The sequence below is a fragment of the Varroa jacobsoni genome, unplaced genomic scaffold, assembly GCF_002532875.2.
Source record: "Varroa jacobsoni isolate VJ856 unplaced genomic scaffold, vjacob_1.0 scaffold_668, whole genome shotgun sequence".
Lineage (NCBI taxonomy): Eukaryota > Metazoa > Arthropoda > Arachnida > Mesostigmata > Varroidae > Varroa > Varroa jacobsoni.
The window spans coordinates 19500-38961 of NW_019213570.1; the positions used below are offsets into that span (position 1 = coordinate 19500).

The 19462-nt window shown below is 40.2% G+C and overlaps 1 protein-coding gene across 6 annotated transcripts in view; it reads right to left on the reverse strand.

The window, feature by feature from the left end:
- The window catches only part of LOC111262487 (monocarboxylate transporter 14), a 29638-nt gene extending 12170 nt beyond the window's left edge, over nucleotides 1-17468 (reverse strand). Inside the window, exons 1-2 of one of the 6 annotated variants that reach the window (XM_022836783.2) lie at nucleotides 17210-17458; nucleotides 12537-13527 (exon numbers count right to left, since the gene is read on the reverse strand). In XM_022836783.2, the coding sequence (XP_022692518.1) occupies nucleotides 12537-12576 (40 nt within the window). In that variant the 5' untranslated portion in view covers nucleotides 12577-13527; nucleotides 17210-17458. Of the gene's footprint in view, nucleotides 1-9053; nucleotides 9479-12536; nucleotides 13528-17209 lie in introns of those variants that run through there. The other 5 variants (XM_022836787.2, XM_022836784.2, XM_022836788.2 and 2 more) reach the window with 5 other exon arrangements.
- Nucleotides 17469-19462: the final 1994 nt, after the last annotated feature.

Sequence of the window (19462 nt, forward strand, 5' to 3'; positions counted from 1 at the left end):
TAGAACCAAGCAGTTTCCGTAATTTGTTCTTTTGTGTGATAGAGAATAGTACCACATTTATCATCCAACCTCATGCATCTCCTTCTTGGTAATGTTGATCTGGAACACTTGTGGCTGTACGGTGCCATCCAATGTTATCTAGTCGCTTCTCTGAGTCTTGAGTGAGGTGACATAATTTCATCACTATAGGACTTCGATGGTTTCTGAGCAAAGAATTGCAACGAATGATTTTTACATCTCTCTATTGAAACTAAATTCACATGATTAAGATCGATTCGATAAAAGCCGATATGAGCCTATGTCCTGTTATAATCTTGCTAGCCATTGACAGTAGGGGTACAAATCAATCGTTTGCCAGGTGGCAATAGCTCATGATGTACGAGTCCCTTCTAATCTCGCTAAACACATATTACTACCTCTTTTGGCGTCTGTTCGAGCTTTGCTACAGATCGTAGAGAACACTTTCTTTTACACGTTACTGTTGTATGTTATCTACTTTTCTATCATTCATAATCAATCAACTTATAGAGGTGGTTCAATTTCATTGCGTTTTATAGAGTTTTGCAGGTGAAATTACAAGCGATTTAATTATTTCTCGTGAGTTCGTATAGCGGTAACCGTATAGTTATTTGGCAGTATCATGGTGATTCACATATCGGTCTCTCAATAACTTTTTTTTACGTATTCGATGGATTACTACAAGGAGCATCTCTTGCTTGAATTCTAGCAGAAGGCTGCTCTGTCCTAAGTACTTGCTGAACACCTTTATTACAGGCAGATCTGAACCTTAACATTTAAGCCATAATGCATTTTCGACAATTCAATATCTTCAACTATTCGATCTGATCTTTTCAATTATTTTGACTCGTTATCTAATAAAATTACTACACACTTTGTGAGATAATAACGATTGGCTCGTAACGAGGCACATTAAAACTAATACCACGTGTGGTGCCCATATAATTACCTATTCATCTATGTACACACTATTGGGATATTCATTCGTGTTGTAAAAGTAGGCACTCGTCAAACGAGGTCAACAGTTCTACTACGAGTACTGTTATTATTTTTACTGTTTATGGACGGATGCGTAGCATCCAATTATGTTAATTATCGGTAAACGGCAGCTTCGCTGACCACAGAGCGCATCAAGGTTCCTTTTGACTTTGTTTTAGCTGGAATCGTCTAGAAATGTCGAAGCTAAATGAACGTTCTTAGTCCGTTCGCGGTGAAAAGACAACATGGGGACAGAAATTGGAGAGCTAAATAAAGCTTTTAAATTAAAGTTGATTAACTGCTCTACAACAAAGTAGGAGCCGTTGGCGGGATTCAAACGTCTTTAGCAAAGTTGCTTGTTTTGTCATCAGTAGTGCAGTATTTTACTGTACACTCAAAACGCTGATAATCTCGTATAGTAGTGAACGAGAAATTCATCTAGATGAGAAAATCGATGTCACAGTCACAATGAATGAAAAAAAAAGTAACCTAACCGACAGTGCTTTTACAAGATCACAGATAGCGAACACTGATAGACAAAATTGCAGGTATACTGTAACGTACGGCAGAATGTGGCCTATGAAAAAAAAGAATGCATTTGCTCAGAGTGAGGCAAAAGTGAAGCTTGGCTTGGTCTATAGATCGGAGTCGACCCGAACATAGATGAGTAAAACATCCGGCAAAAAAATCGGTGTGTGACTCATGTTGGAATCTTTTTGCGAGCCCAAGTTCAGTTCAACCAGGAGATATTCTCGGAGAATGGGGGGCAGAAAGCTCATTTTTTTTGCTAGTCTGTTGACCTAGCTTTATTTTTTGGCCCTTGTCAGCACTAGGTATCGAACAGGCGCAAGGTTCGCTGAAATCAATAAACGGGACAATCGATGTGACCTCTATGTAGATATATAGGACATGGAACTCATAGCAACGCTTTTCGATAACCTGTTTAGCCAAATGAGACCACTATCATGATAATCATCAGCGTGTTTTATACTCTTCACGGACCTCATATGTTGAACCCCTCTTATTACTTTTGGCGCATTCACAAAAAATGTCCGTTTCAACTAACGCTGCAATTCCTGATAGGCTAAATCTTATTTTTCTCTATTTAAACAAAAAATGTACGTTTTGCCTAATCCGATGCTACTAAAAGTTGGCTAGAGCTCATCATCTCTTTTCTAATAGTTCAATGTCGACATTGCGAGCAATCCATTTTGAAAAATTCAACGGAATTTCTATGACAACCAAATGGGTCACACAGAATGATATAACGTAACCATGAATTGGTCTTGACTAACTGCAGTAAACAAATGCAAACGATTTGACAATAGATTTCGCAGAATTTCTGCGCACAGCATAAGAGATAAAGTAGTGGATAAGTGTTCCCCAACCTCTAGTAACGTATCGACCCACTTTCAGAGAAATCAACTCGACGCGACAGTTCTGCGGGGCGATTTAGGTCGGACAGGGTGGGATTAGCTTTTAAATACCTAACCCTTGTTCCCAATGAAATGCCTAATTTTCTATAATTTATTTGGCTGGTCTTGTTTTAGTGTACCGGCAGCTTGAATAGGGTGAAAAACATATTATGAGCCAACAATAAGCGCCAAATTCTACCAGGAAGTGCGGATGTAGGCAGTTGTTGGTGCATCTAACCCGTGTTACATTTAAAAAACTTTTCTAAAAAAGCTGCGTCGCACATCATTTCGCAAACTTTAAATTGTTTGTCTGGCATCTGTTATGAATTTTCTGATAAGAAGCTCGCGCTAAACAGTAGACTAACTTAACGCTTACCGAAATTGAACATCATATGAATAGTGGAAAGCAAAGTTATTTCGACCATCTTATCTTCTAAACGATTGCGTTTATCCGCATGGCATCATGAAATTTAAATTTTCTCGCCTTCTTTCTGTTGAAAAGGATACTCTACCAGGTCAACCCCCAGCCAGCTTTTCAAATAGAGGGACTTTTCAGCTTTACAATCCGCAATTTTTGATTCAAGTATAATGTAGAATATCATTTATTACCTAGGTATTGTGTAAAATACTGGTCACAGTCGACGACCCCGTCGGCTTGAAGGACCCATCTCGAAACGTTTAATTCAGTCATTTTCTTTTTCCAAAATTTCTTTCTAATTCTTCGGCCTTGTTTGCAATACAATTTGTCCTAAACAGAGTAGGTGAAAAGAAATTGCTTAATTTCTCATTATTCTATATAGGTGTTACTAATCATTTAGAGACGACTCCTTCCCTTGATAGCTCAGCTAATCATCATCTCGCGTTCCTGGCTGAACCCGATGAGGTCCGCAGTCAGGGAATCAGTCCAGGGAAAGACTATATATCTGCGTAGACGGGGAGAGAGTAAGACGAGGCATTCTTTTTGCGTTCGATTGAGGTGAGTTACTCGGGCCGGATGACAGACGTTAGTCGTAAGCCAGTGGCAGCTGCAACAGCAACTGTTATACTACTGCCTGTCCCGTTAGTCGCCAAACGGTCTCCTCGAGGGGCAAACAGCGATGGATGAAGAAGAAACTCAAGACGCAAATCGATCTCCGTCGATCGATCGATCGATCGAGTGGGCTGGTCTCTCGGCTCTCCTACGATCAAGCAACGTTTCACCATTATGACGAGCAGCCGTTAGAATGACACAGATACGATGAACGGTATAGCCCATCAGCATAATCAGCAACACTATTATCGCTCTTTTCAATTGTCATTCTTTTGGTTAGGGCCCGCGTGTAGCCTCGCTTTCATGCCGCTAACTGGCTTTCTGTTACTGAACACGATCACGGCCAGCAAGCCAACCACGTAGCAGAGGGTGCTTTAGCTGCAAACAACTCTCCGACCCAGTCCATTTATTGCAATAGCCATAATTATGGTGCTCATTAATATCAACTTCGATCAGAATGCACGTACATATCCATATGCGTATTAATACGGCACACAGGATGAAAAGGCGTCAACAGTTAAATCGAAAGGGTTAGCGGCTCTTCTCTTAGCGTACGGCGACAGGTTAGAACTTGCAGTTATTGAGTGTACTAGTCGGCGACAATTGGGCCATAATATCCACTGGCTAGAAAAACATCAACGAACTGTCAAATAGAGAAATGGCGACTCTATTGTTCCCCTTTGAATGGTTGTTTTTTTGATCACCCGAACTTTATATTAATATTAATGCCTTTCTGGATACCTTGAGACCTCTAGAAATATACACAGAAATGTAAAGCAGTCTTACGTGTTATAACTCATGGCTTGTGCTGATAGTTACGTTTACTTGTTACTATTCGCTGATGAGCACTATATATCAGCAGTCTAAAGCGAACTTTCGATAGCTCAGCAAACGACATCTGTGGCTGGCAAAAGTAGGAAACGGACATATATCATTCCCTTGAATTAGGATGTAGTACATTACAAATCATTTCACTGGCGCCCGACACGGTTAACACAAGCAAAATGTCACCAGTGATGAAAGCTTCAACGAGATAGCGAGAAAGCGTCTAAAGGAAAAATCGAAGACTTAATCTGCATGTCCCGTTAGTAGCGAGTATGTTTGCATACTAAATAGGTCGCAAAATAAACATGGCCAGAAATAACTAGATACGCAAAGCGAGCTAGCCTCAACATTAGGCCGATATAGTGATAGATTTACGGTAGGAAAGGGTGAATTAGTCCTGTCTAAGTAATGTTTAAAAAGCATTGATACAAAGTTCTTATGTTTTTCAACGTATATTGATCAATATCTTTCGATTATGTTGAATTCTTGTTGAAGATTTTTCAGCCGCTGTTCACGGTCCGCCTAGCCGTTTACGAAATTAGTATATTCAACTAGGTGCAATACGGCATTCATGCAGAGTTATGAAAGAAAATAGGCAAATGTTTGATAGATGGCTTTCTGGGGCAGGCTGTCTCTGTGGCGTGGGAAACCTACTACAGTGTTTCGCAGGATAAGAAGTTAGCTATTTTCGCTATCAGATCGTCCGTCCACTTAACGGAACAAAAACCGGAACAATTGTGCTACACTATGTGGCGGAACAGAGCAGAATAAAAGCTCGGACAAAACGAAGAGTATATAGTTGAAGAATATTACACATCCAGCGACCGTATTAGGGAAAAGCCAGCAGTAAATTTCGACGTTCCATTTGTCCATATTCAATAAAGATCAAAATGGATCGACCTTTTTTGCCTTTAGCGAACGCATTACGCAACAAGTGCTTAACTATTCCTTATCCTGGATGAGAAACGACCGACTCTATAAATGAGACATCGAGAAAGGAGCTCTTGGCAACGCCTTTTGCAATATGGCTATAACCATAACAGCTATACGTACAACTGTCTGCTATTTGTAGAATACGGCTATTTGACATAAGTGGCGGCAGCATCATACTAGTAAGCATCACAAGATAAGCAGAACACTGTTTACCCTGCAGGCCTACCCTCGATAATATGAGACCTCTTAAAACGTGACCTTGCAGAATAAGCCAACCTGGGTATTAGGTGCAAATAGGAAAAGGCGTCTGACTTTCGGTTGTTGTAACATGGAGCTCTAACCCTTCCCGACGCAAAGATTTAGGCACACAGGCCACAATGGAACTGAACTGTGTCACTTTTAGATAATACATAGTACTGGACTGGCAATATAAGTTCGGGCCCAGACAACATAGAATGCTAGTTCGGTTAGTACTCATTTTATACGGTAATTGTTTTCCTCTATAGTTTGCCATTGTGCTAGAGCTTCTGTAAATAGTTTAGGTAAAAAATACGACGCTCCATGACGTTGGAGATGCTACTGACGAGGCATAACAATAGTTCTATACTTTCTAGCGCTTTTTAGCTTCTTCTTTAAATGCATATTATTTGGTACTACTTTTCCATAAACATTTTTTTCTGATGCAATAATAACAATTCCAATACTGACACTTGTCACCAACGCGAGTAATCGGAAGAAACTGAGAATCAGCTGGTTAGTTCACGCAACTACTGTCTTATATAGTTTATGATGGGCGATTCGTTGAAGATGTATCAGGGATTTGTGCAAGAAGCAGAACGTTATGGGTTTTCATTGACACTTATTATTTTGATACTTGACAGCTTTACGCGTTCAGTATAACGTTGGCTTACAGTTTGAGCAGTCCTTGCTAATTTCTTCGCTTAGATTAAGCAGAACGTTTCTCTTAGGGGCAATACTCCCTTCGAAAAGTCTAGCTGACTATGATTTTAAAAATCAAGTAATTGCTCGAAGAAACTCACAGTGTCTTAGTTGTGGCTATTCACATCTGGCTCTTTGTCCGTCGGATGGAACTGCGCCATATGGGCGCACGCCAGAACAACAGAGCCGGAAACATAAGAAAAATCCCGCTGCCGATCGTCTTAAAGGATTCAAAGCTTGCCCATCGATTAATCGTTTTGTTGATATAGAATAAAAATCAGAATGTTAAGTAAAATAGAAAGTCAAACATATACTGAGTTCTCACAATAAAATACTTTGAAATTAAGCTAGCGAATTGTCCAGCTAACTTAGCTAACTTGGACGGTACTGTTCACTTAGAGCTGGTTGGGCTTCGACGCTTGGAGCGGCTAAATCCGTTTCGGAGTGAAACGTTGGCGGCATAAAAGAGTTTGCTTACTTGCTATAGGGCATTCAAGCAAAAGCTTTTTGAAGTTTTATTGCAGAAATGGCGATATCGAGACTTCTGAGAATAGTTAGCGAGATTAAAACACGTTAGTTAATTATTGCTTTAGCTCTTGTAATGCGTAACGGATTTCCGGGCCAGCAACAGCTTTGTTCTTGCTTCGAGCACCGATAAATCAACAAAGAAAAGGCCAAGCAATTAAATTAGTATAGCATTGTACTCTACGCAATGGACGGGTAATAATTAAGAGTCACAGTTTGAATCAGCGCAGATATATCCAGAGGTTGCGGTTGCATGGATGTTATGTCCTTTACTCACAGCCGTCTGAATCGTATTTAAACTTGGGCGTTCTAAAGGATTATACCATTAAAAAAAAATGATATTGTCGAATGAGGAAAGACACACCGTAGGTTTGAGACGTTCTGCAGCGGGAAAAAACAACTATTTGTTGCTTAAAAATTAATTTTTCGAATAAATGTACCTCTTGATAGTCTGAAGCGCGATCTAAGTAACACTAGTAAGCCGTAACGAACATCAGCATAGCTCTAGCATGTATCTTATGGGAAATCGTCTTTCAACAACAGCAAATAAGAGGACAGAATCACAATATAAAACCGTGCATGTTCTATGCTAAATTTGGATTTCGGATAATTATGTACAGTTCTTAAGAATCTTGACATACGAACTATTATAACATTATTAGAGCTCAAACACCGACGTATTCGAGGTGCGAAAATTGGATTTTTGGAGTTTCAACATGGACTTGATTCGATTTCCGGCGGAAAATGGCAATAGTAACTTTATCTTTGAGCACGATTTCCGGGGGATAAATTACTAGTTTCAACAGGCACAACGAAGAGGGTGCAAAAAAGACGACGTCAATGGAGCTAGTTCTTATTACCGTGCCACTTGTTGCTTGAACAGGCAGTAGTTCTTCACGAATCACTCTTTTCGAAATACGGTAGCTTAGTATGTAACGAAGTGGCAGCGGGTATTATTACGTAATTTAGAATTAAGCGTACAGATGCGTAGCTCTGGAGTTGCTTGACAGGGAGTATGAGCTTCGTAAGTAAACCACCTTAACGTTCCGGTGACATCGAAACACAGTTGATGCTAAAAAAAACAAAATGACACTAATAAAATCATACATAGGGCAAATATCATCAGCCGAACCCCCTAATTACAATTTTCAAACTTCCAACAAATAGCTATTTTGTTCATATATATGATTCTTGCAAATAGAGATTCGTTGATCAAAAGCTGCCGTCTAAGGGCATTCATTTTGTCCACCAAGTATACTATATATATCTCTTACTCTTCGTTCCAAGGGCTGTGTATTCAAAATTACTCTTTCAGGCAACGTACATCTCAGAATTTATAATCTTAGAAAATCGTACCCATTTGAATTGTTTTTAGTTAATATACAAAAATCAAGCCGGACGTGTATGCCTACAGAAACGATGGCTCTTTCTCTCTATCTAATGAGATCATAATTTTTCGTAGGAAATTCCGCATGTCTTTCCACCCGTTTTTTGATTTCTTCACAGTTACAGAGCTGTGTATGATCTAGACTAAATTGCATTAATTGGAACAGATGTATACTAATTAAGAACATATCTAGATATATTGTAGGTTACCAGTGAATGCCCCCTAATCCAGTTTTTCTGTTAATTAATATGCATTGGCTAAAATAAGTGGCGACGGTTGCAATGAATGATATCGTTTGCATGATATTATTAGTCACATGCTCCGTGCTTTATCAATAGCATTCAAAAGTTTCTGGCCTATTAGATCTTAACGCTTACGATAAACAGCACCCTAAATAACCTACCAAATAAGGAAAATCATTAAAAATCTGGTTCTTAACTACCTGCATTAGCCGTGGCTACCTGCTTCGAAGTACCTACGACTACCTGCTTGAGACATCCTGGAGCATTACTGAGATATTCGTAATTCCCAAGCGTCACCATTGCATGAAATCATTCTTTAGCCTAGAATAAATTTCCTAGGTACCTGAAAGTGATCGACGAAATTTAGTTGCGCCTTTCCTAATGTTAAAATCACCACATGTTTTTACATTATTAATTTCTTCTTGAAAATGGTTTTCTAGGGACCCTCATGTAAGGGATTCGGTTCAAAGTCGTCCTTGTTGCAAGCAACGTACAAATAAGGACTGGTGGGATCTTGTTGCGTTGAATAATATTAATGTCTGCAAACGACGTGGGAAAGGTCCGACAGTGTCTCGTGTCGTATGTCATCAAAACCACTTATTATAAGTAAACAAATCCTTATATGTAACGGTTGAGGTAGAATGCCAAAATGAAGGCTAGCAAGGAACCCCTAAGCTTTCCGGATGACAGAAAGCCTATTATATCCAATTCGATAAAACGAGTTCCCCTATAGGCGATAGCACAGCTTGAAGTTTAGTCACCTGATTTTCTTTTTAATATATGAACGACGGGCCAACGCTGAGGTGAAGAATAGATTTCTTTGCTGAAGTAACACTCCGTCACGCCCTACGTTGAGTCGTGGTACGCGGCGGAAATAACTGTTGGTAATGTTACCAACATTGACGACACCGCTTAGCAATTCGTTAAGTCCCTTGCGCACAATCGTTTATCTCGAAGATGTTTACTCAACACACGGTTGCTCATCGAAGAAATTTAACATTACAGTGTTTATTACAAACACCAAATTTCAATGAAATAACGGTGCACCAAAAAATCAGTACTGCACAGTATCACTCTTGTAAATGTGCATTTTCGGTCTACCTATTGCAAATAGACAAAGGCTTTAGTAAAAAAAAACATCAGCCCCTGTAGCGTCGTGTGCTCTATGACAGATACAATACTTAGCTGTACTCGACTGCGTTCGACGCCGTTTGCGTACGCCTTGAGATCGGCCACACTCCCCTGAACGGTCAGCCCACTCTCTCCCCATTGTCTAGTTTGCTCTTCCTCTTTTCTTGCCATTAGCTGGTCCGCTGATCGCCCCTCCCCCTCGCGCGCATTGAACGGTTAATTAAGATTGCCGCGAGAGCCGAAAACGGTGCAAATAGAGGCAAAAACAACCATTAAAAGGAGAGGCATCTTCAACATCCTGTCGATGCAGACGCTCGTAAAAAATGCGCGAGTGATAGAGAGTAGCATAAACTAGCCAAGTGCTTTTCGATATCCTGTCTGAGCAATAATAGCTTTGAACTTCTTTTCTCGTTCAATCCCGTTGATCCTTTCCTTGCCTCAAAATACTCTTTGATACATTAACGGACCTCTCGATCGTGGTGTAAATGTATGCGAAAGCCAAAACTCTAGACACATGACTCCTACGTGTAATACTTCTCTAGGAAAACTCCGAGATTTCTCTGTAAGGGTGTTTTCTCAGACTGGGCCAATTATCAATATTATTCGTTGGCTCTCAGAGTATTAGATTTTGGTCACCTGTTTTTCCGCAGATGTATTTTTTCGTTTATTATTTTTTAGCAGGCGAGTAAATAGATACCATCAAGACGCATTAACCCTTGAGTTCTAAGACAGCCGCCATGATAAAGGGTGAAGCGAGTTTACGACAAAGGCCATGTCATTCTTCTGCTAGAGGACTATTATTGTAGCACTTTTGTGTTGTATGGACCTCCATGCGCATAGTGTGAGGCGGAGATCTTTTGCTAAATACGTGTTCATCGTTAGTATTATTGGAAGTCGCATATATTTGACACATCAATGGGAAAATTCGGAAAATATACGCGTAGTATTTGCCGTTGGTACAGGCGGAAAAGCGACTGGCTTTATCGGAGACGGATCTCTAGTAAGCGATAATTCTGAAACTTCGTCACCCGCTGTGAACATGGCTCTGCGCATTACAGGACATAAAATAAAAAGAAAACAGGCACACAGGGACTGACAACCGGACCATATTAAAAAAAAACGTATGGCTTGTCTAATAGTTAGTTATTAATTAATAGTCGTTTAGATTATACGATTTCCTGTGCTCGACTTGCAACGATGTAGGGACTGGCTTTTAAACGCCATTATGAGACGGAAGTGCCTAATGTAAACAAGTCTAGCTAAACATTACAGGCACACGTGCTGCAACACAGATCGAAGGCTTATTAGGTTAGACTGTAAAAGGCACTGGCTAGTTGTGCCAGGTTGCCGAATGCTATTATTCTATGATGCTAGTAAAATTGAGGCCTCTGTCGTTCATGTACAGCCCCGTAATAGATCTTCAGACGATGATGGTGTCGTTACACTTAGCTGATTATTTAGGAGGTCGGTTCGACATCGGAAAGACAACATGGCAATACTTTGCCATTGTGTGAGCTGAAGAGATATAGAGACAATTTAATATCTGCAAGACGCTCTCGTAGTTGCTTGAAATACAGAACTATCTGTTCGATAGTTGCTTTTTGCAAACGAAATTTTCCTAATGGATTAATTCAACGATGCAGATCTTTATCGAAAGCGTGCTTCTTAATCAAAAAGCATCACACCATCGTAAATCATTGTGTGTTCATAACTTATCGCGGGGAAGGATTTTTATATTGACAATTGAAGACGAAGCGTACGCACCCTACTACTTTCACCTGTAGCCTACTCATAAAGTCACTACGTCAGAGCTGTGGTTTGTACGGCTAAACCTCGAGCAAAAAAGCTGCTGATCGCTGGTTTAGGTATCCCGTCGAGATATGTACACCGCAGTGCGTGTATGATGAAATAACAAAAAAAAAAAAAAATCAAGAACGTTTACTACACATTAATTTATTGGCGTCTTAGACTTTCCGAAGAGGAATGTCGACTCCATCGAAGTGGTGGCCTGGAAGACTAAGCCTTTGGTTGAACAAGGCCAAAGAGGAGAGGTTGTTGCGCTGCTAGATGACCCGTAAACACTTTGTGTGAATAATTTATTTTATATCGCCACTACTAGTAACCGACAATGATCTTGTCGATCAAATGAAACGCTTACTAATGTTTACATTTTAATGTAAACGTTTGTCAAGCTTTCGAGAGATACACATTCAATACACAGCATTTTTCTCTCAGTTCATGAAAATCAAGCTTGACAAATAACGTTCATAGATAAATGAGGGATGTCGTTTTCGTTCGAACGACGATAAAAAAAAGGGTCCAGGTTGCCTTTGACGATATATTTATTATTCAGAGGTCGATATCGGAAACAGGTCCTAGGAAAACCGAAGGTCGGTTTCTTTTTATCAGTTGCACTGGTTCTTAATGTAAAGCATCCCTGCAAATTATCGCCATTGTATTGATAAAGGAACCGTGGAAAAATATTCTGCCGTTTTTTTTTTTTTTTTTTTTTTAGTGTGAGTGTCAACACAACTTTCACTGCGTCTCGTAATTTATGTGGGTCGAAATTAGAACACCCTCCTCTATTTTTGGCATACACGTATCCCATTTTTATCTTTCTACACTTTGCCCTCATACGTGATGATGTGCTGTGATTAAGATTAGGTAAATTCCGCGAATGCTCTGCTGTGTGCTTCAAGGGTAGATGTAAACCCGCATGTTGGCAAGAGTTACCGCCAAATTCTAACTACTAATTTAAGTTCAACGTCGTATTTTTATCTCTAACAAGGCTGAAGTGCCCGTAAGAGTTGAGCGACGACTCGGTTTCTTTGAATTGTGTTATCCATTTTGATTATCGATCGAACGTTATACTGTTCACATTAATACCAAACGATAGCTTAACAATTTGAATACTTACAATGTATACAATAGATAACTGACAATCAATTGAGAGCGAGTCGTTGACTTATAGTAACCGTCCAAGCTTAGTCTAAATAAAACGGTTTTAAATAACTAATCATTCTGAGTGTGAAATCTTGACCCAAATGGGCCAATCAAAATATTTTAGGCTAATTCTTACACAGTGTTACAACGGCCAACAATGTTAAACTCACCATTTTGCGTTGGATGGTGGTTCTCCCGGAGGGCAACCATGATCAATTTTCTCTCTGCGAAGACTTCTGTCTACCTTCGATATTTATTTTCACGTTGTTAAAACTATCTGATGATAAGTATAGCTAGAAGTTCCCCTGTTTCAGAAGCACTTTGTTAACGGTACTTAATAGCTACGAAAGGGAATGATTTTGTGTTGGTTTTCTACCATCGATGGCTCAGAACGCACGGTTTGATTAATTGGTGCATCGATTGGTTTGTTTGTACCGATATGAATATATTAAATATTATTGTACAGTACGCTTTTCTTTCACTATGACAACGTCTACACGTGTCCGATGCTGTCTAGTGCGATCTACACGAATAATTGATTGATTAAGCCATCAACGTCGGGTATCAGCAACGGGTAGTACCAACGACGTGTGCACGTAGGGACGTCCTCTGATACGGAAACACTTTTGAGTGTTGTTAGATCGCGTTTTTTCTCCGTGTCGTAGAAGCACGTTGAGAGCAGTATGCCTGCTGTGTGCGATCGATGCAAAATTGCGCTGGCCACAGCTTTCGTTTGGGAATAATGACGCGCCGTTCGCGAGGACATAGGAGGAACACCAAGAACTGACAACGAAGAGTTGCTAGGGGCGGTTTCTACACAGTTACTATTGCTGCTGCTGCTGCTACTGCTGCTGCTGTAGCTACCACTACGGGACTCCTCGACAGATGGCTGAACCGAAAAGGATTGCATCGGTGACGGATTCGAGCCAGCTCCGGTAAGTTTCAAGAGGCTCTCGGCTGCTCTAGTGGCGGTAGGAGCAACGCTGGTAGTCGGGCGACACTTTCCCCCAGCGTTTTCAAGAAGAGGTGCTCCCGAGTGCTGCTGATGCTGCTCCTGTAAACCCTCTCTGCTAGACGCCCTGGATAACTCCTAGATGATGCTGCTGGTGCTGCGGAAGACCACGATAGAAGTGGTGCCGGCGGCAGTAGTCTCAGCCCCTCCTGAAATGCCAACGGAACGTATAGAACTGAAACGACATAGACGATTGAACAAATACGGGACGCTGACTTGATCCATTGACCAGTCGGCTAGAGGGAAAGCAAAACAGTTACCGGTAGCAGCACAAAGTGGTTTAGCGGCGGTAAATGCCGCTATGAGCGTGGGTCTCACAATAATCCCAAAGGGAGATCTTGGTTGGTGTATGTGAGTCGTGTGCGGCGTATCTTAAACGACAGCTGCCGCTGCAGCGCGCTGCGTGATGATGATACGCTCTCACTGACCCCGGTGGTAGGCAAAGAGACGAAAAAGAAGTGCAAAAAATGACTGCATGACGCCGAAAGCGGAACCTACTGAGGGTGTTAGAAAAATCGAAGCGGATGCAGTGATGATGTTTCAATGACAAGAGCACCACCACTAGTAGTACGGCTAATCCATGTTTGTAAGCGACAAACAGCGTGTTTCGCTCTCTAACCCGTTCTTCAATCCTCCTGTTTGTTTTCCATCAAAATCATCATGTCCATTCATCTGCATAATAGTACTTTGGTCATATCGTAATATCTCAGTGTCCCATTCAATATGTCAATTGATCTACTACGATGAGGGTCAGAACGGCAATCCGAACTTACCAATAAGGTAACTAGCTGCTTTGGCCCTACTTTGGGCGACAACATTGTTTCATTTGTAAACTGGAAACTTATGTAACGGTCGGCTTTGGACGTTGACTGAGATATAAACTAAAGTTTCAGATTGATGGACGGTGTACTGGAATGAAACTTTAGAGACAGGTAGTTCAGACGATGCAACCCGTCGCTGAAAAATTTTCACATAGAGGGAGAAGGAGATTATTTATTCCAGTTACGATCATACGACATGGCTCACAGCGCACAGCTTATGCCATTGGACAAAGTTATCAGAATAGTATTTCAACAAAACAATAAGCTCTGTGTCGTCGTTTTCTTTTCGGTTGATTGATTAGGTAAAGACGAGTTATAGAGGGAAAAACCGTAGTAGTATATTCAGGCATTGTTCAAGGCCAAATACATTCACTATGTATTTCAACTACTAATTAGGCCTAGGTACTTCAACTATTAATTAACCCTAATATTTACAGCATGGCATAAGTCAGATCATGTAGGCAAATGTCATAATGAAAGGCCAGCTAAATGTTAAGGCCAACTGACTGACCCAATACGAAAAAAAAAAAACTTATAAATTGTCAGGATCGATCGTCATCTACAGAATTATTTGGTACGACTACATGTTAAAAGTTACATTGGATTTTCGCTTTTAGATTATCAGCGATAACTAGAGGATGTACCCGCTAATACACGGCCAAGCATTCACGATACTGAACCTGGAACATCCAAGAAGCCACATTGTAGATTTGCCGGCTGGATATTATGAAACACACATGGCCCTCTCCCGAAACTTATATTGTCTAGCCTAGAGCAGCTGCCTAAGATAGTGTTACTTTTTGTTCTCAGATGAACGGCAAGCATCGAATAAAAAATGCATCATACAAAGTGCATCAATGCTGCCTGTATCCCTGGATTGGTAGTACTGATCGAACGCCATCAAAACCTAGTATAATTGACAAGAAGTGCTTTTACTAGCGTTTTGTCGGCGACACCTGATGACTGCGGTTCTTCCCGCAAGGTTTTCCTTTCTTAAGGAGCCGGCGAGCTTCAGGACGGGCACTCAAGAGGATAACGATGCCGGCTTGACTTTTATGAGCGGCGACGAAGCGAGCGTAAATTGAGCCTCTCAGGTACACTTGATGTGTATGCTTTTAATACACAAACAAGAAATTCGAAGATACTTTTTTTCGGGTGATAGGCTAAGCATCTATGCATAGATCGTTAGGCATGACTAAGGCGTATTTCGTCATGCAGTTGGTGAACCATACCGATCAAATGAAATTGCAATTAAATGCTACATTCTGTATAATTTTCTTTTGAGGACTCATATAGTGCATTGACATGATAGTGATAAATAGGAACATTATCGTGATTTATGGCCTTGTCCCAATTTTTCCACAAGATCTTTGATCGAGTGTCGGAGTGCGTTCTTTTGTAGAGTAAATAATCATTATTGTATGAATTAGGAAATGGGTGAATTACTTCTAACTAGAAGTTCAGACAGAATCACCTCATACACAAGTTTAAGCCAGGTAATAGGTGCTTGTAACAAATGAAAAAAAATTAGGCTAACTTCGAATGGTCAGTTCAGTCTTTTGTTGTTTTTAGTAGAACAAATATCAAGTAACAAATTAGGTAGTGCACTTTGATTTCAGCGTTGTTTTTAACATGGCTTTGGGGAATACTCAAGAAGCACTTATCTAAGCTGTCTACGATGCAGATTTTGGGTCCATGACTTGGGTTTCGATAAGTCAAATAAAAATGAATATAAAATTCATGATAATGATGATAGTTGTTCTAGGAACTCTACAAAAGCTAACTGTCATCCCTATCGATCTGTCTCAGCTATGGGACTATTTATCATTCGGTAGTGTTAACCTATCTAAACCCGAACCGCATCACGAGATCGTGCGTTATTAATGGAATGGTCAGGGGCTATGCTTGGGGTTTAACTCGAATGGTTGGGGAGCCTAGGTTGTTCCACTTGACTTCTGTGTGCACGACTCAGTCGTATTTTATTGTGCATGTCAAGGTGCATGAGTCTTTAATAAGAAAATCTGTCTCTATTATCTCAGAAGGAAGTCAGTGAAAACCCACTTCAGGGTCGATTCAATGCTAAACGTACCGACATTTCTTATGTACTGTCTCCTAGCCGCGGCCGATCGAATAGTTACCGTTTTTTAAAATTAGTTATAGATTTTTTTATAAAGCTCGATAGCAATGTGAAAATGTTTAGATAAGTACCCTTCTAAAAAAATTCGGAGAGATAATTAGTGAAGCTAGTGTTAAAACGGTTCAGTGGCCAACATTACTTGAGTTGCGTATACCTTCCTAACTTTATCCCTTGGGAATGGGCAAACTATTAGACTAAAAGAATACAATTTCAACAATGCAATAGAAAACATAATACAATATAGCGTGATGCAGTAATTTTCGATAATAAAAAAATGTCAGATTATTTCTATAGGCTATGACGTTTTTCTTGTTTTGTAATAACCACATCGTATTTTTGGTCTTAAGTGTTCATATAAAGAAAAGCATGCCTTTTCGAAATGCATTGTCAAAATATAAAACTCAACAAAAAAAAAGAGGTTTTCGCATTATTAAAAACATTTATGAGTAGCATCCAAAAATCATTATTATTACTATGAGGTGTTTCTTTCTTCAACACAAATTCTGTGAAGCAGCTTTGCTTCATTCATTAACTAGATTCTCGAGACCGAATCGTTTACGCTGCTCAAGAAAACTCAAAAGAAACACTTCTAGCATTTGTACTCAAGGAAGCACCAACTTAAAAAACATAATCGTCAGACACTGACGACAGACTTGTGAGCTTTTGCTTGGGATCTTGGATAAAACGGTTGGAGCCAAATAGAACTCCGCATAGATGGCCTCGAGCCGTTTTTCCAGAAGCGGAAAAGAGCGAGTGTATTTGTCCAAATCACGTCTCTATATCCTCACAAACTAACTGTCAACCTGTGAAAGTATGAACAATGCAGGTGTAATTCTCCTATGGGAAAAAACGTAAACTTACACCAATACTCACAGATACATAGGCCACCTTAGTGCTGCCCGGCTCGTCGTTGTGTATAATTTGTTCCGCATGATAAAACATGGATATACTCGCGGAAGTCCGAGTTAGTAGATCACATACTAAATAAACAATTTTATTCAGAGGTAAAACTATAACCAAATTTTCTTGAAGGACGTACTTCTCGTTAAAACTCTGTATTTCACTAGTACTTGTCAGAGTACGTATACTATCGCTAGCTTTCACTGGCAGGAGCACAAAGAGCGCCGCGCATTTGCATCGTTCCGCCAGCAATAACAATAGTGCCATTAAAAACCACTATCGGCTATCGCGAACATCGGTTTATAACATTGACCTGACGGCGACGACATCCACCGTCCCTCTATCTTACGGTTGTAATTGAGGATAGAAATATTCTTCAGGCTAAAATGCTTCATTTACTACTGTTCATCCTTCGACTATTCGAAGTTATTCGACGGTTTGTTATACATAACTAGATATATGAATGTACATTACTACAGATATGAAAGCCAACTAAATTATTCTCGTTATACAAACTTTGCATGTTATTTTTCCTATCGTTTAAAAATTTTGTCATCGTTTTCGTTTGGAACAGGATTTCCCCTAAGGAAAGACAATTCTGTGCTTTCCTTTTTTATGTCTGGCGACTTATTAACCGATCGGCAAATAAACCAGTGACACCCGTTCCACTGTTAAGTTGATCCCATTTCTTAACAACAAAAATTGCGTCGTGCAATTATCAGAAAAGTGTCGATGCGACCGTAGCTGAGATCAGGAGAGATCAGTCATCAGGGAAAATTTTGTCATCTTCGAACAGACTTACATGTATGCGGATCTAAAGATGAATCTACTTGGGTGCACAGTAGCCCATCGTCAAGATGAAGCGAACTTGAGAGATAGAGCCCTTAACGTCGCATTGCATGCTATAGCAAATCGAAATTCTAATATTCACTGATAAGGCGTTAAAAGCTGGCTAGAAAGGCCGCGAACCCAAAGGACTAAGTTTACGGTACCCAGCTCACAACGATAACTGCTGTGCTCGTCGTCCTAGATAACTTTAAAGTTCCTGGCAAGAATACGCTAGCTGTTATTGAACCACGTGAAGCACAGCCGAACAAAATTTTGACTGTTCCTATTTAGTCTATTACGTCAGCAGGAATGAACTCGTTCGTGTGATGACCTACCTTGAGTAGAGCTAAAGCCTTTGGCTCTGAGCATAGGGTAACTTAGCTATTTTATTTATACCTAATAAACGCTATCGGAATAAAGTGAAGCAGGATGGCCTAAGTACAAAGTAGTTAGCTCCCAATACATTAGCCTCCTTTGGACCCTTACCGATTCTGCGCAAATTGAGTACTATGCTGCTAGCGATCCCATGTACAAGAGCTTTTTTATTAGATATTAATGTTAGTGCTACTATGTCAGACCGTTGCAGCCATTGACACGCACGGTACGAACTTCATGAATTTACCTCAGCGTAAATGTGTCACGTATGCATTTGACTCACCTTACACTATATGACTACTGATAAGGATATAATACGGCATTTGTTGATTCCTTACTTGGTCTCTAAAACTTTTCGACGGCTGTTTTTCCAACATCAGCCTTTGGGCATTCTGGCACTGACGAGAGTCCGGTCAATCCATCTTGTGCGACTGCTCATTAATACTGTTGGCAACACAACACATTCTATCATTATCAGAGCATGTATTAAGAAGACATTCGTCATTTCTCGATAACGTTGGCTGTTCTAGTGAAATCAGTGTCTTGTCTCCTCATTAGTACTATGCATTATGGACCGTCACAGCAGCCGCCAATTTAACAAGCGTAATTGACATATGGTAAGTGGGTCTATATGATCATTCTACAAAAGTATTTTATATAGCGATACTACCGAGGGACGCAAATTGATTTACGGCTTTTATGTATAAGTCGATTAGATACGCTGAGTTCTCCTCAGTTCTTTGTCATAGCTACAGCATAAACATGGCACATACAGTAGAATAGGTAACTCTATTATTATCACTAAAATCATCATCGTTATTATGGTAATAATATTTATTTTCATATAGAGGAAATTGCCCTTAGCGGCACGGTTGGTCTTTGGGAAGGGGCTTCTATTTGTCAAGTACGTATAATTACGTTAATACATGTACAATACGTAGGTGTAAAATTTTTCTGATCGGTTTCAAGGAGCGCAGTCCAACTGTTCACGCATACACCGATACCTGTTTTATTAGATTTCTC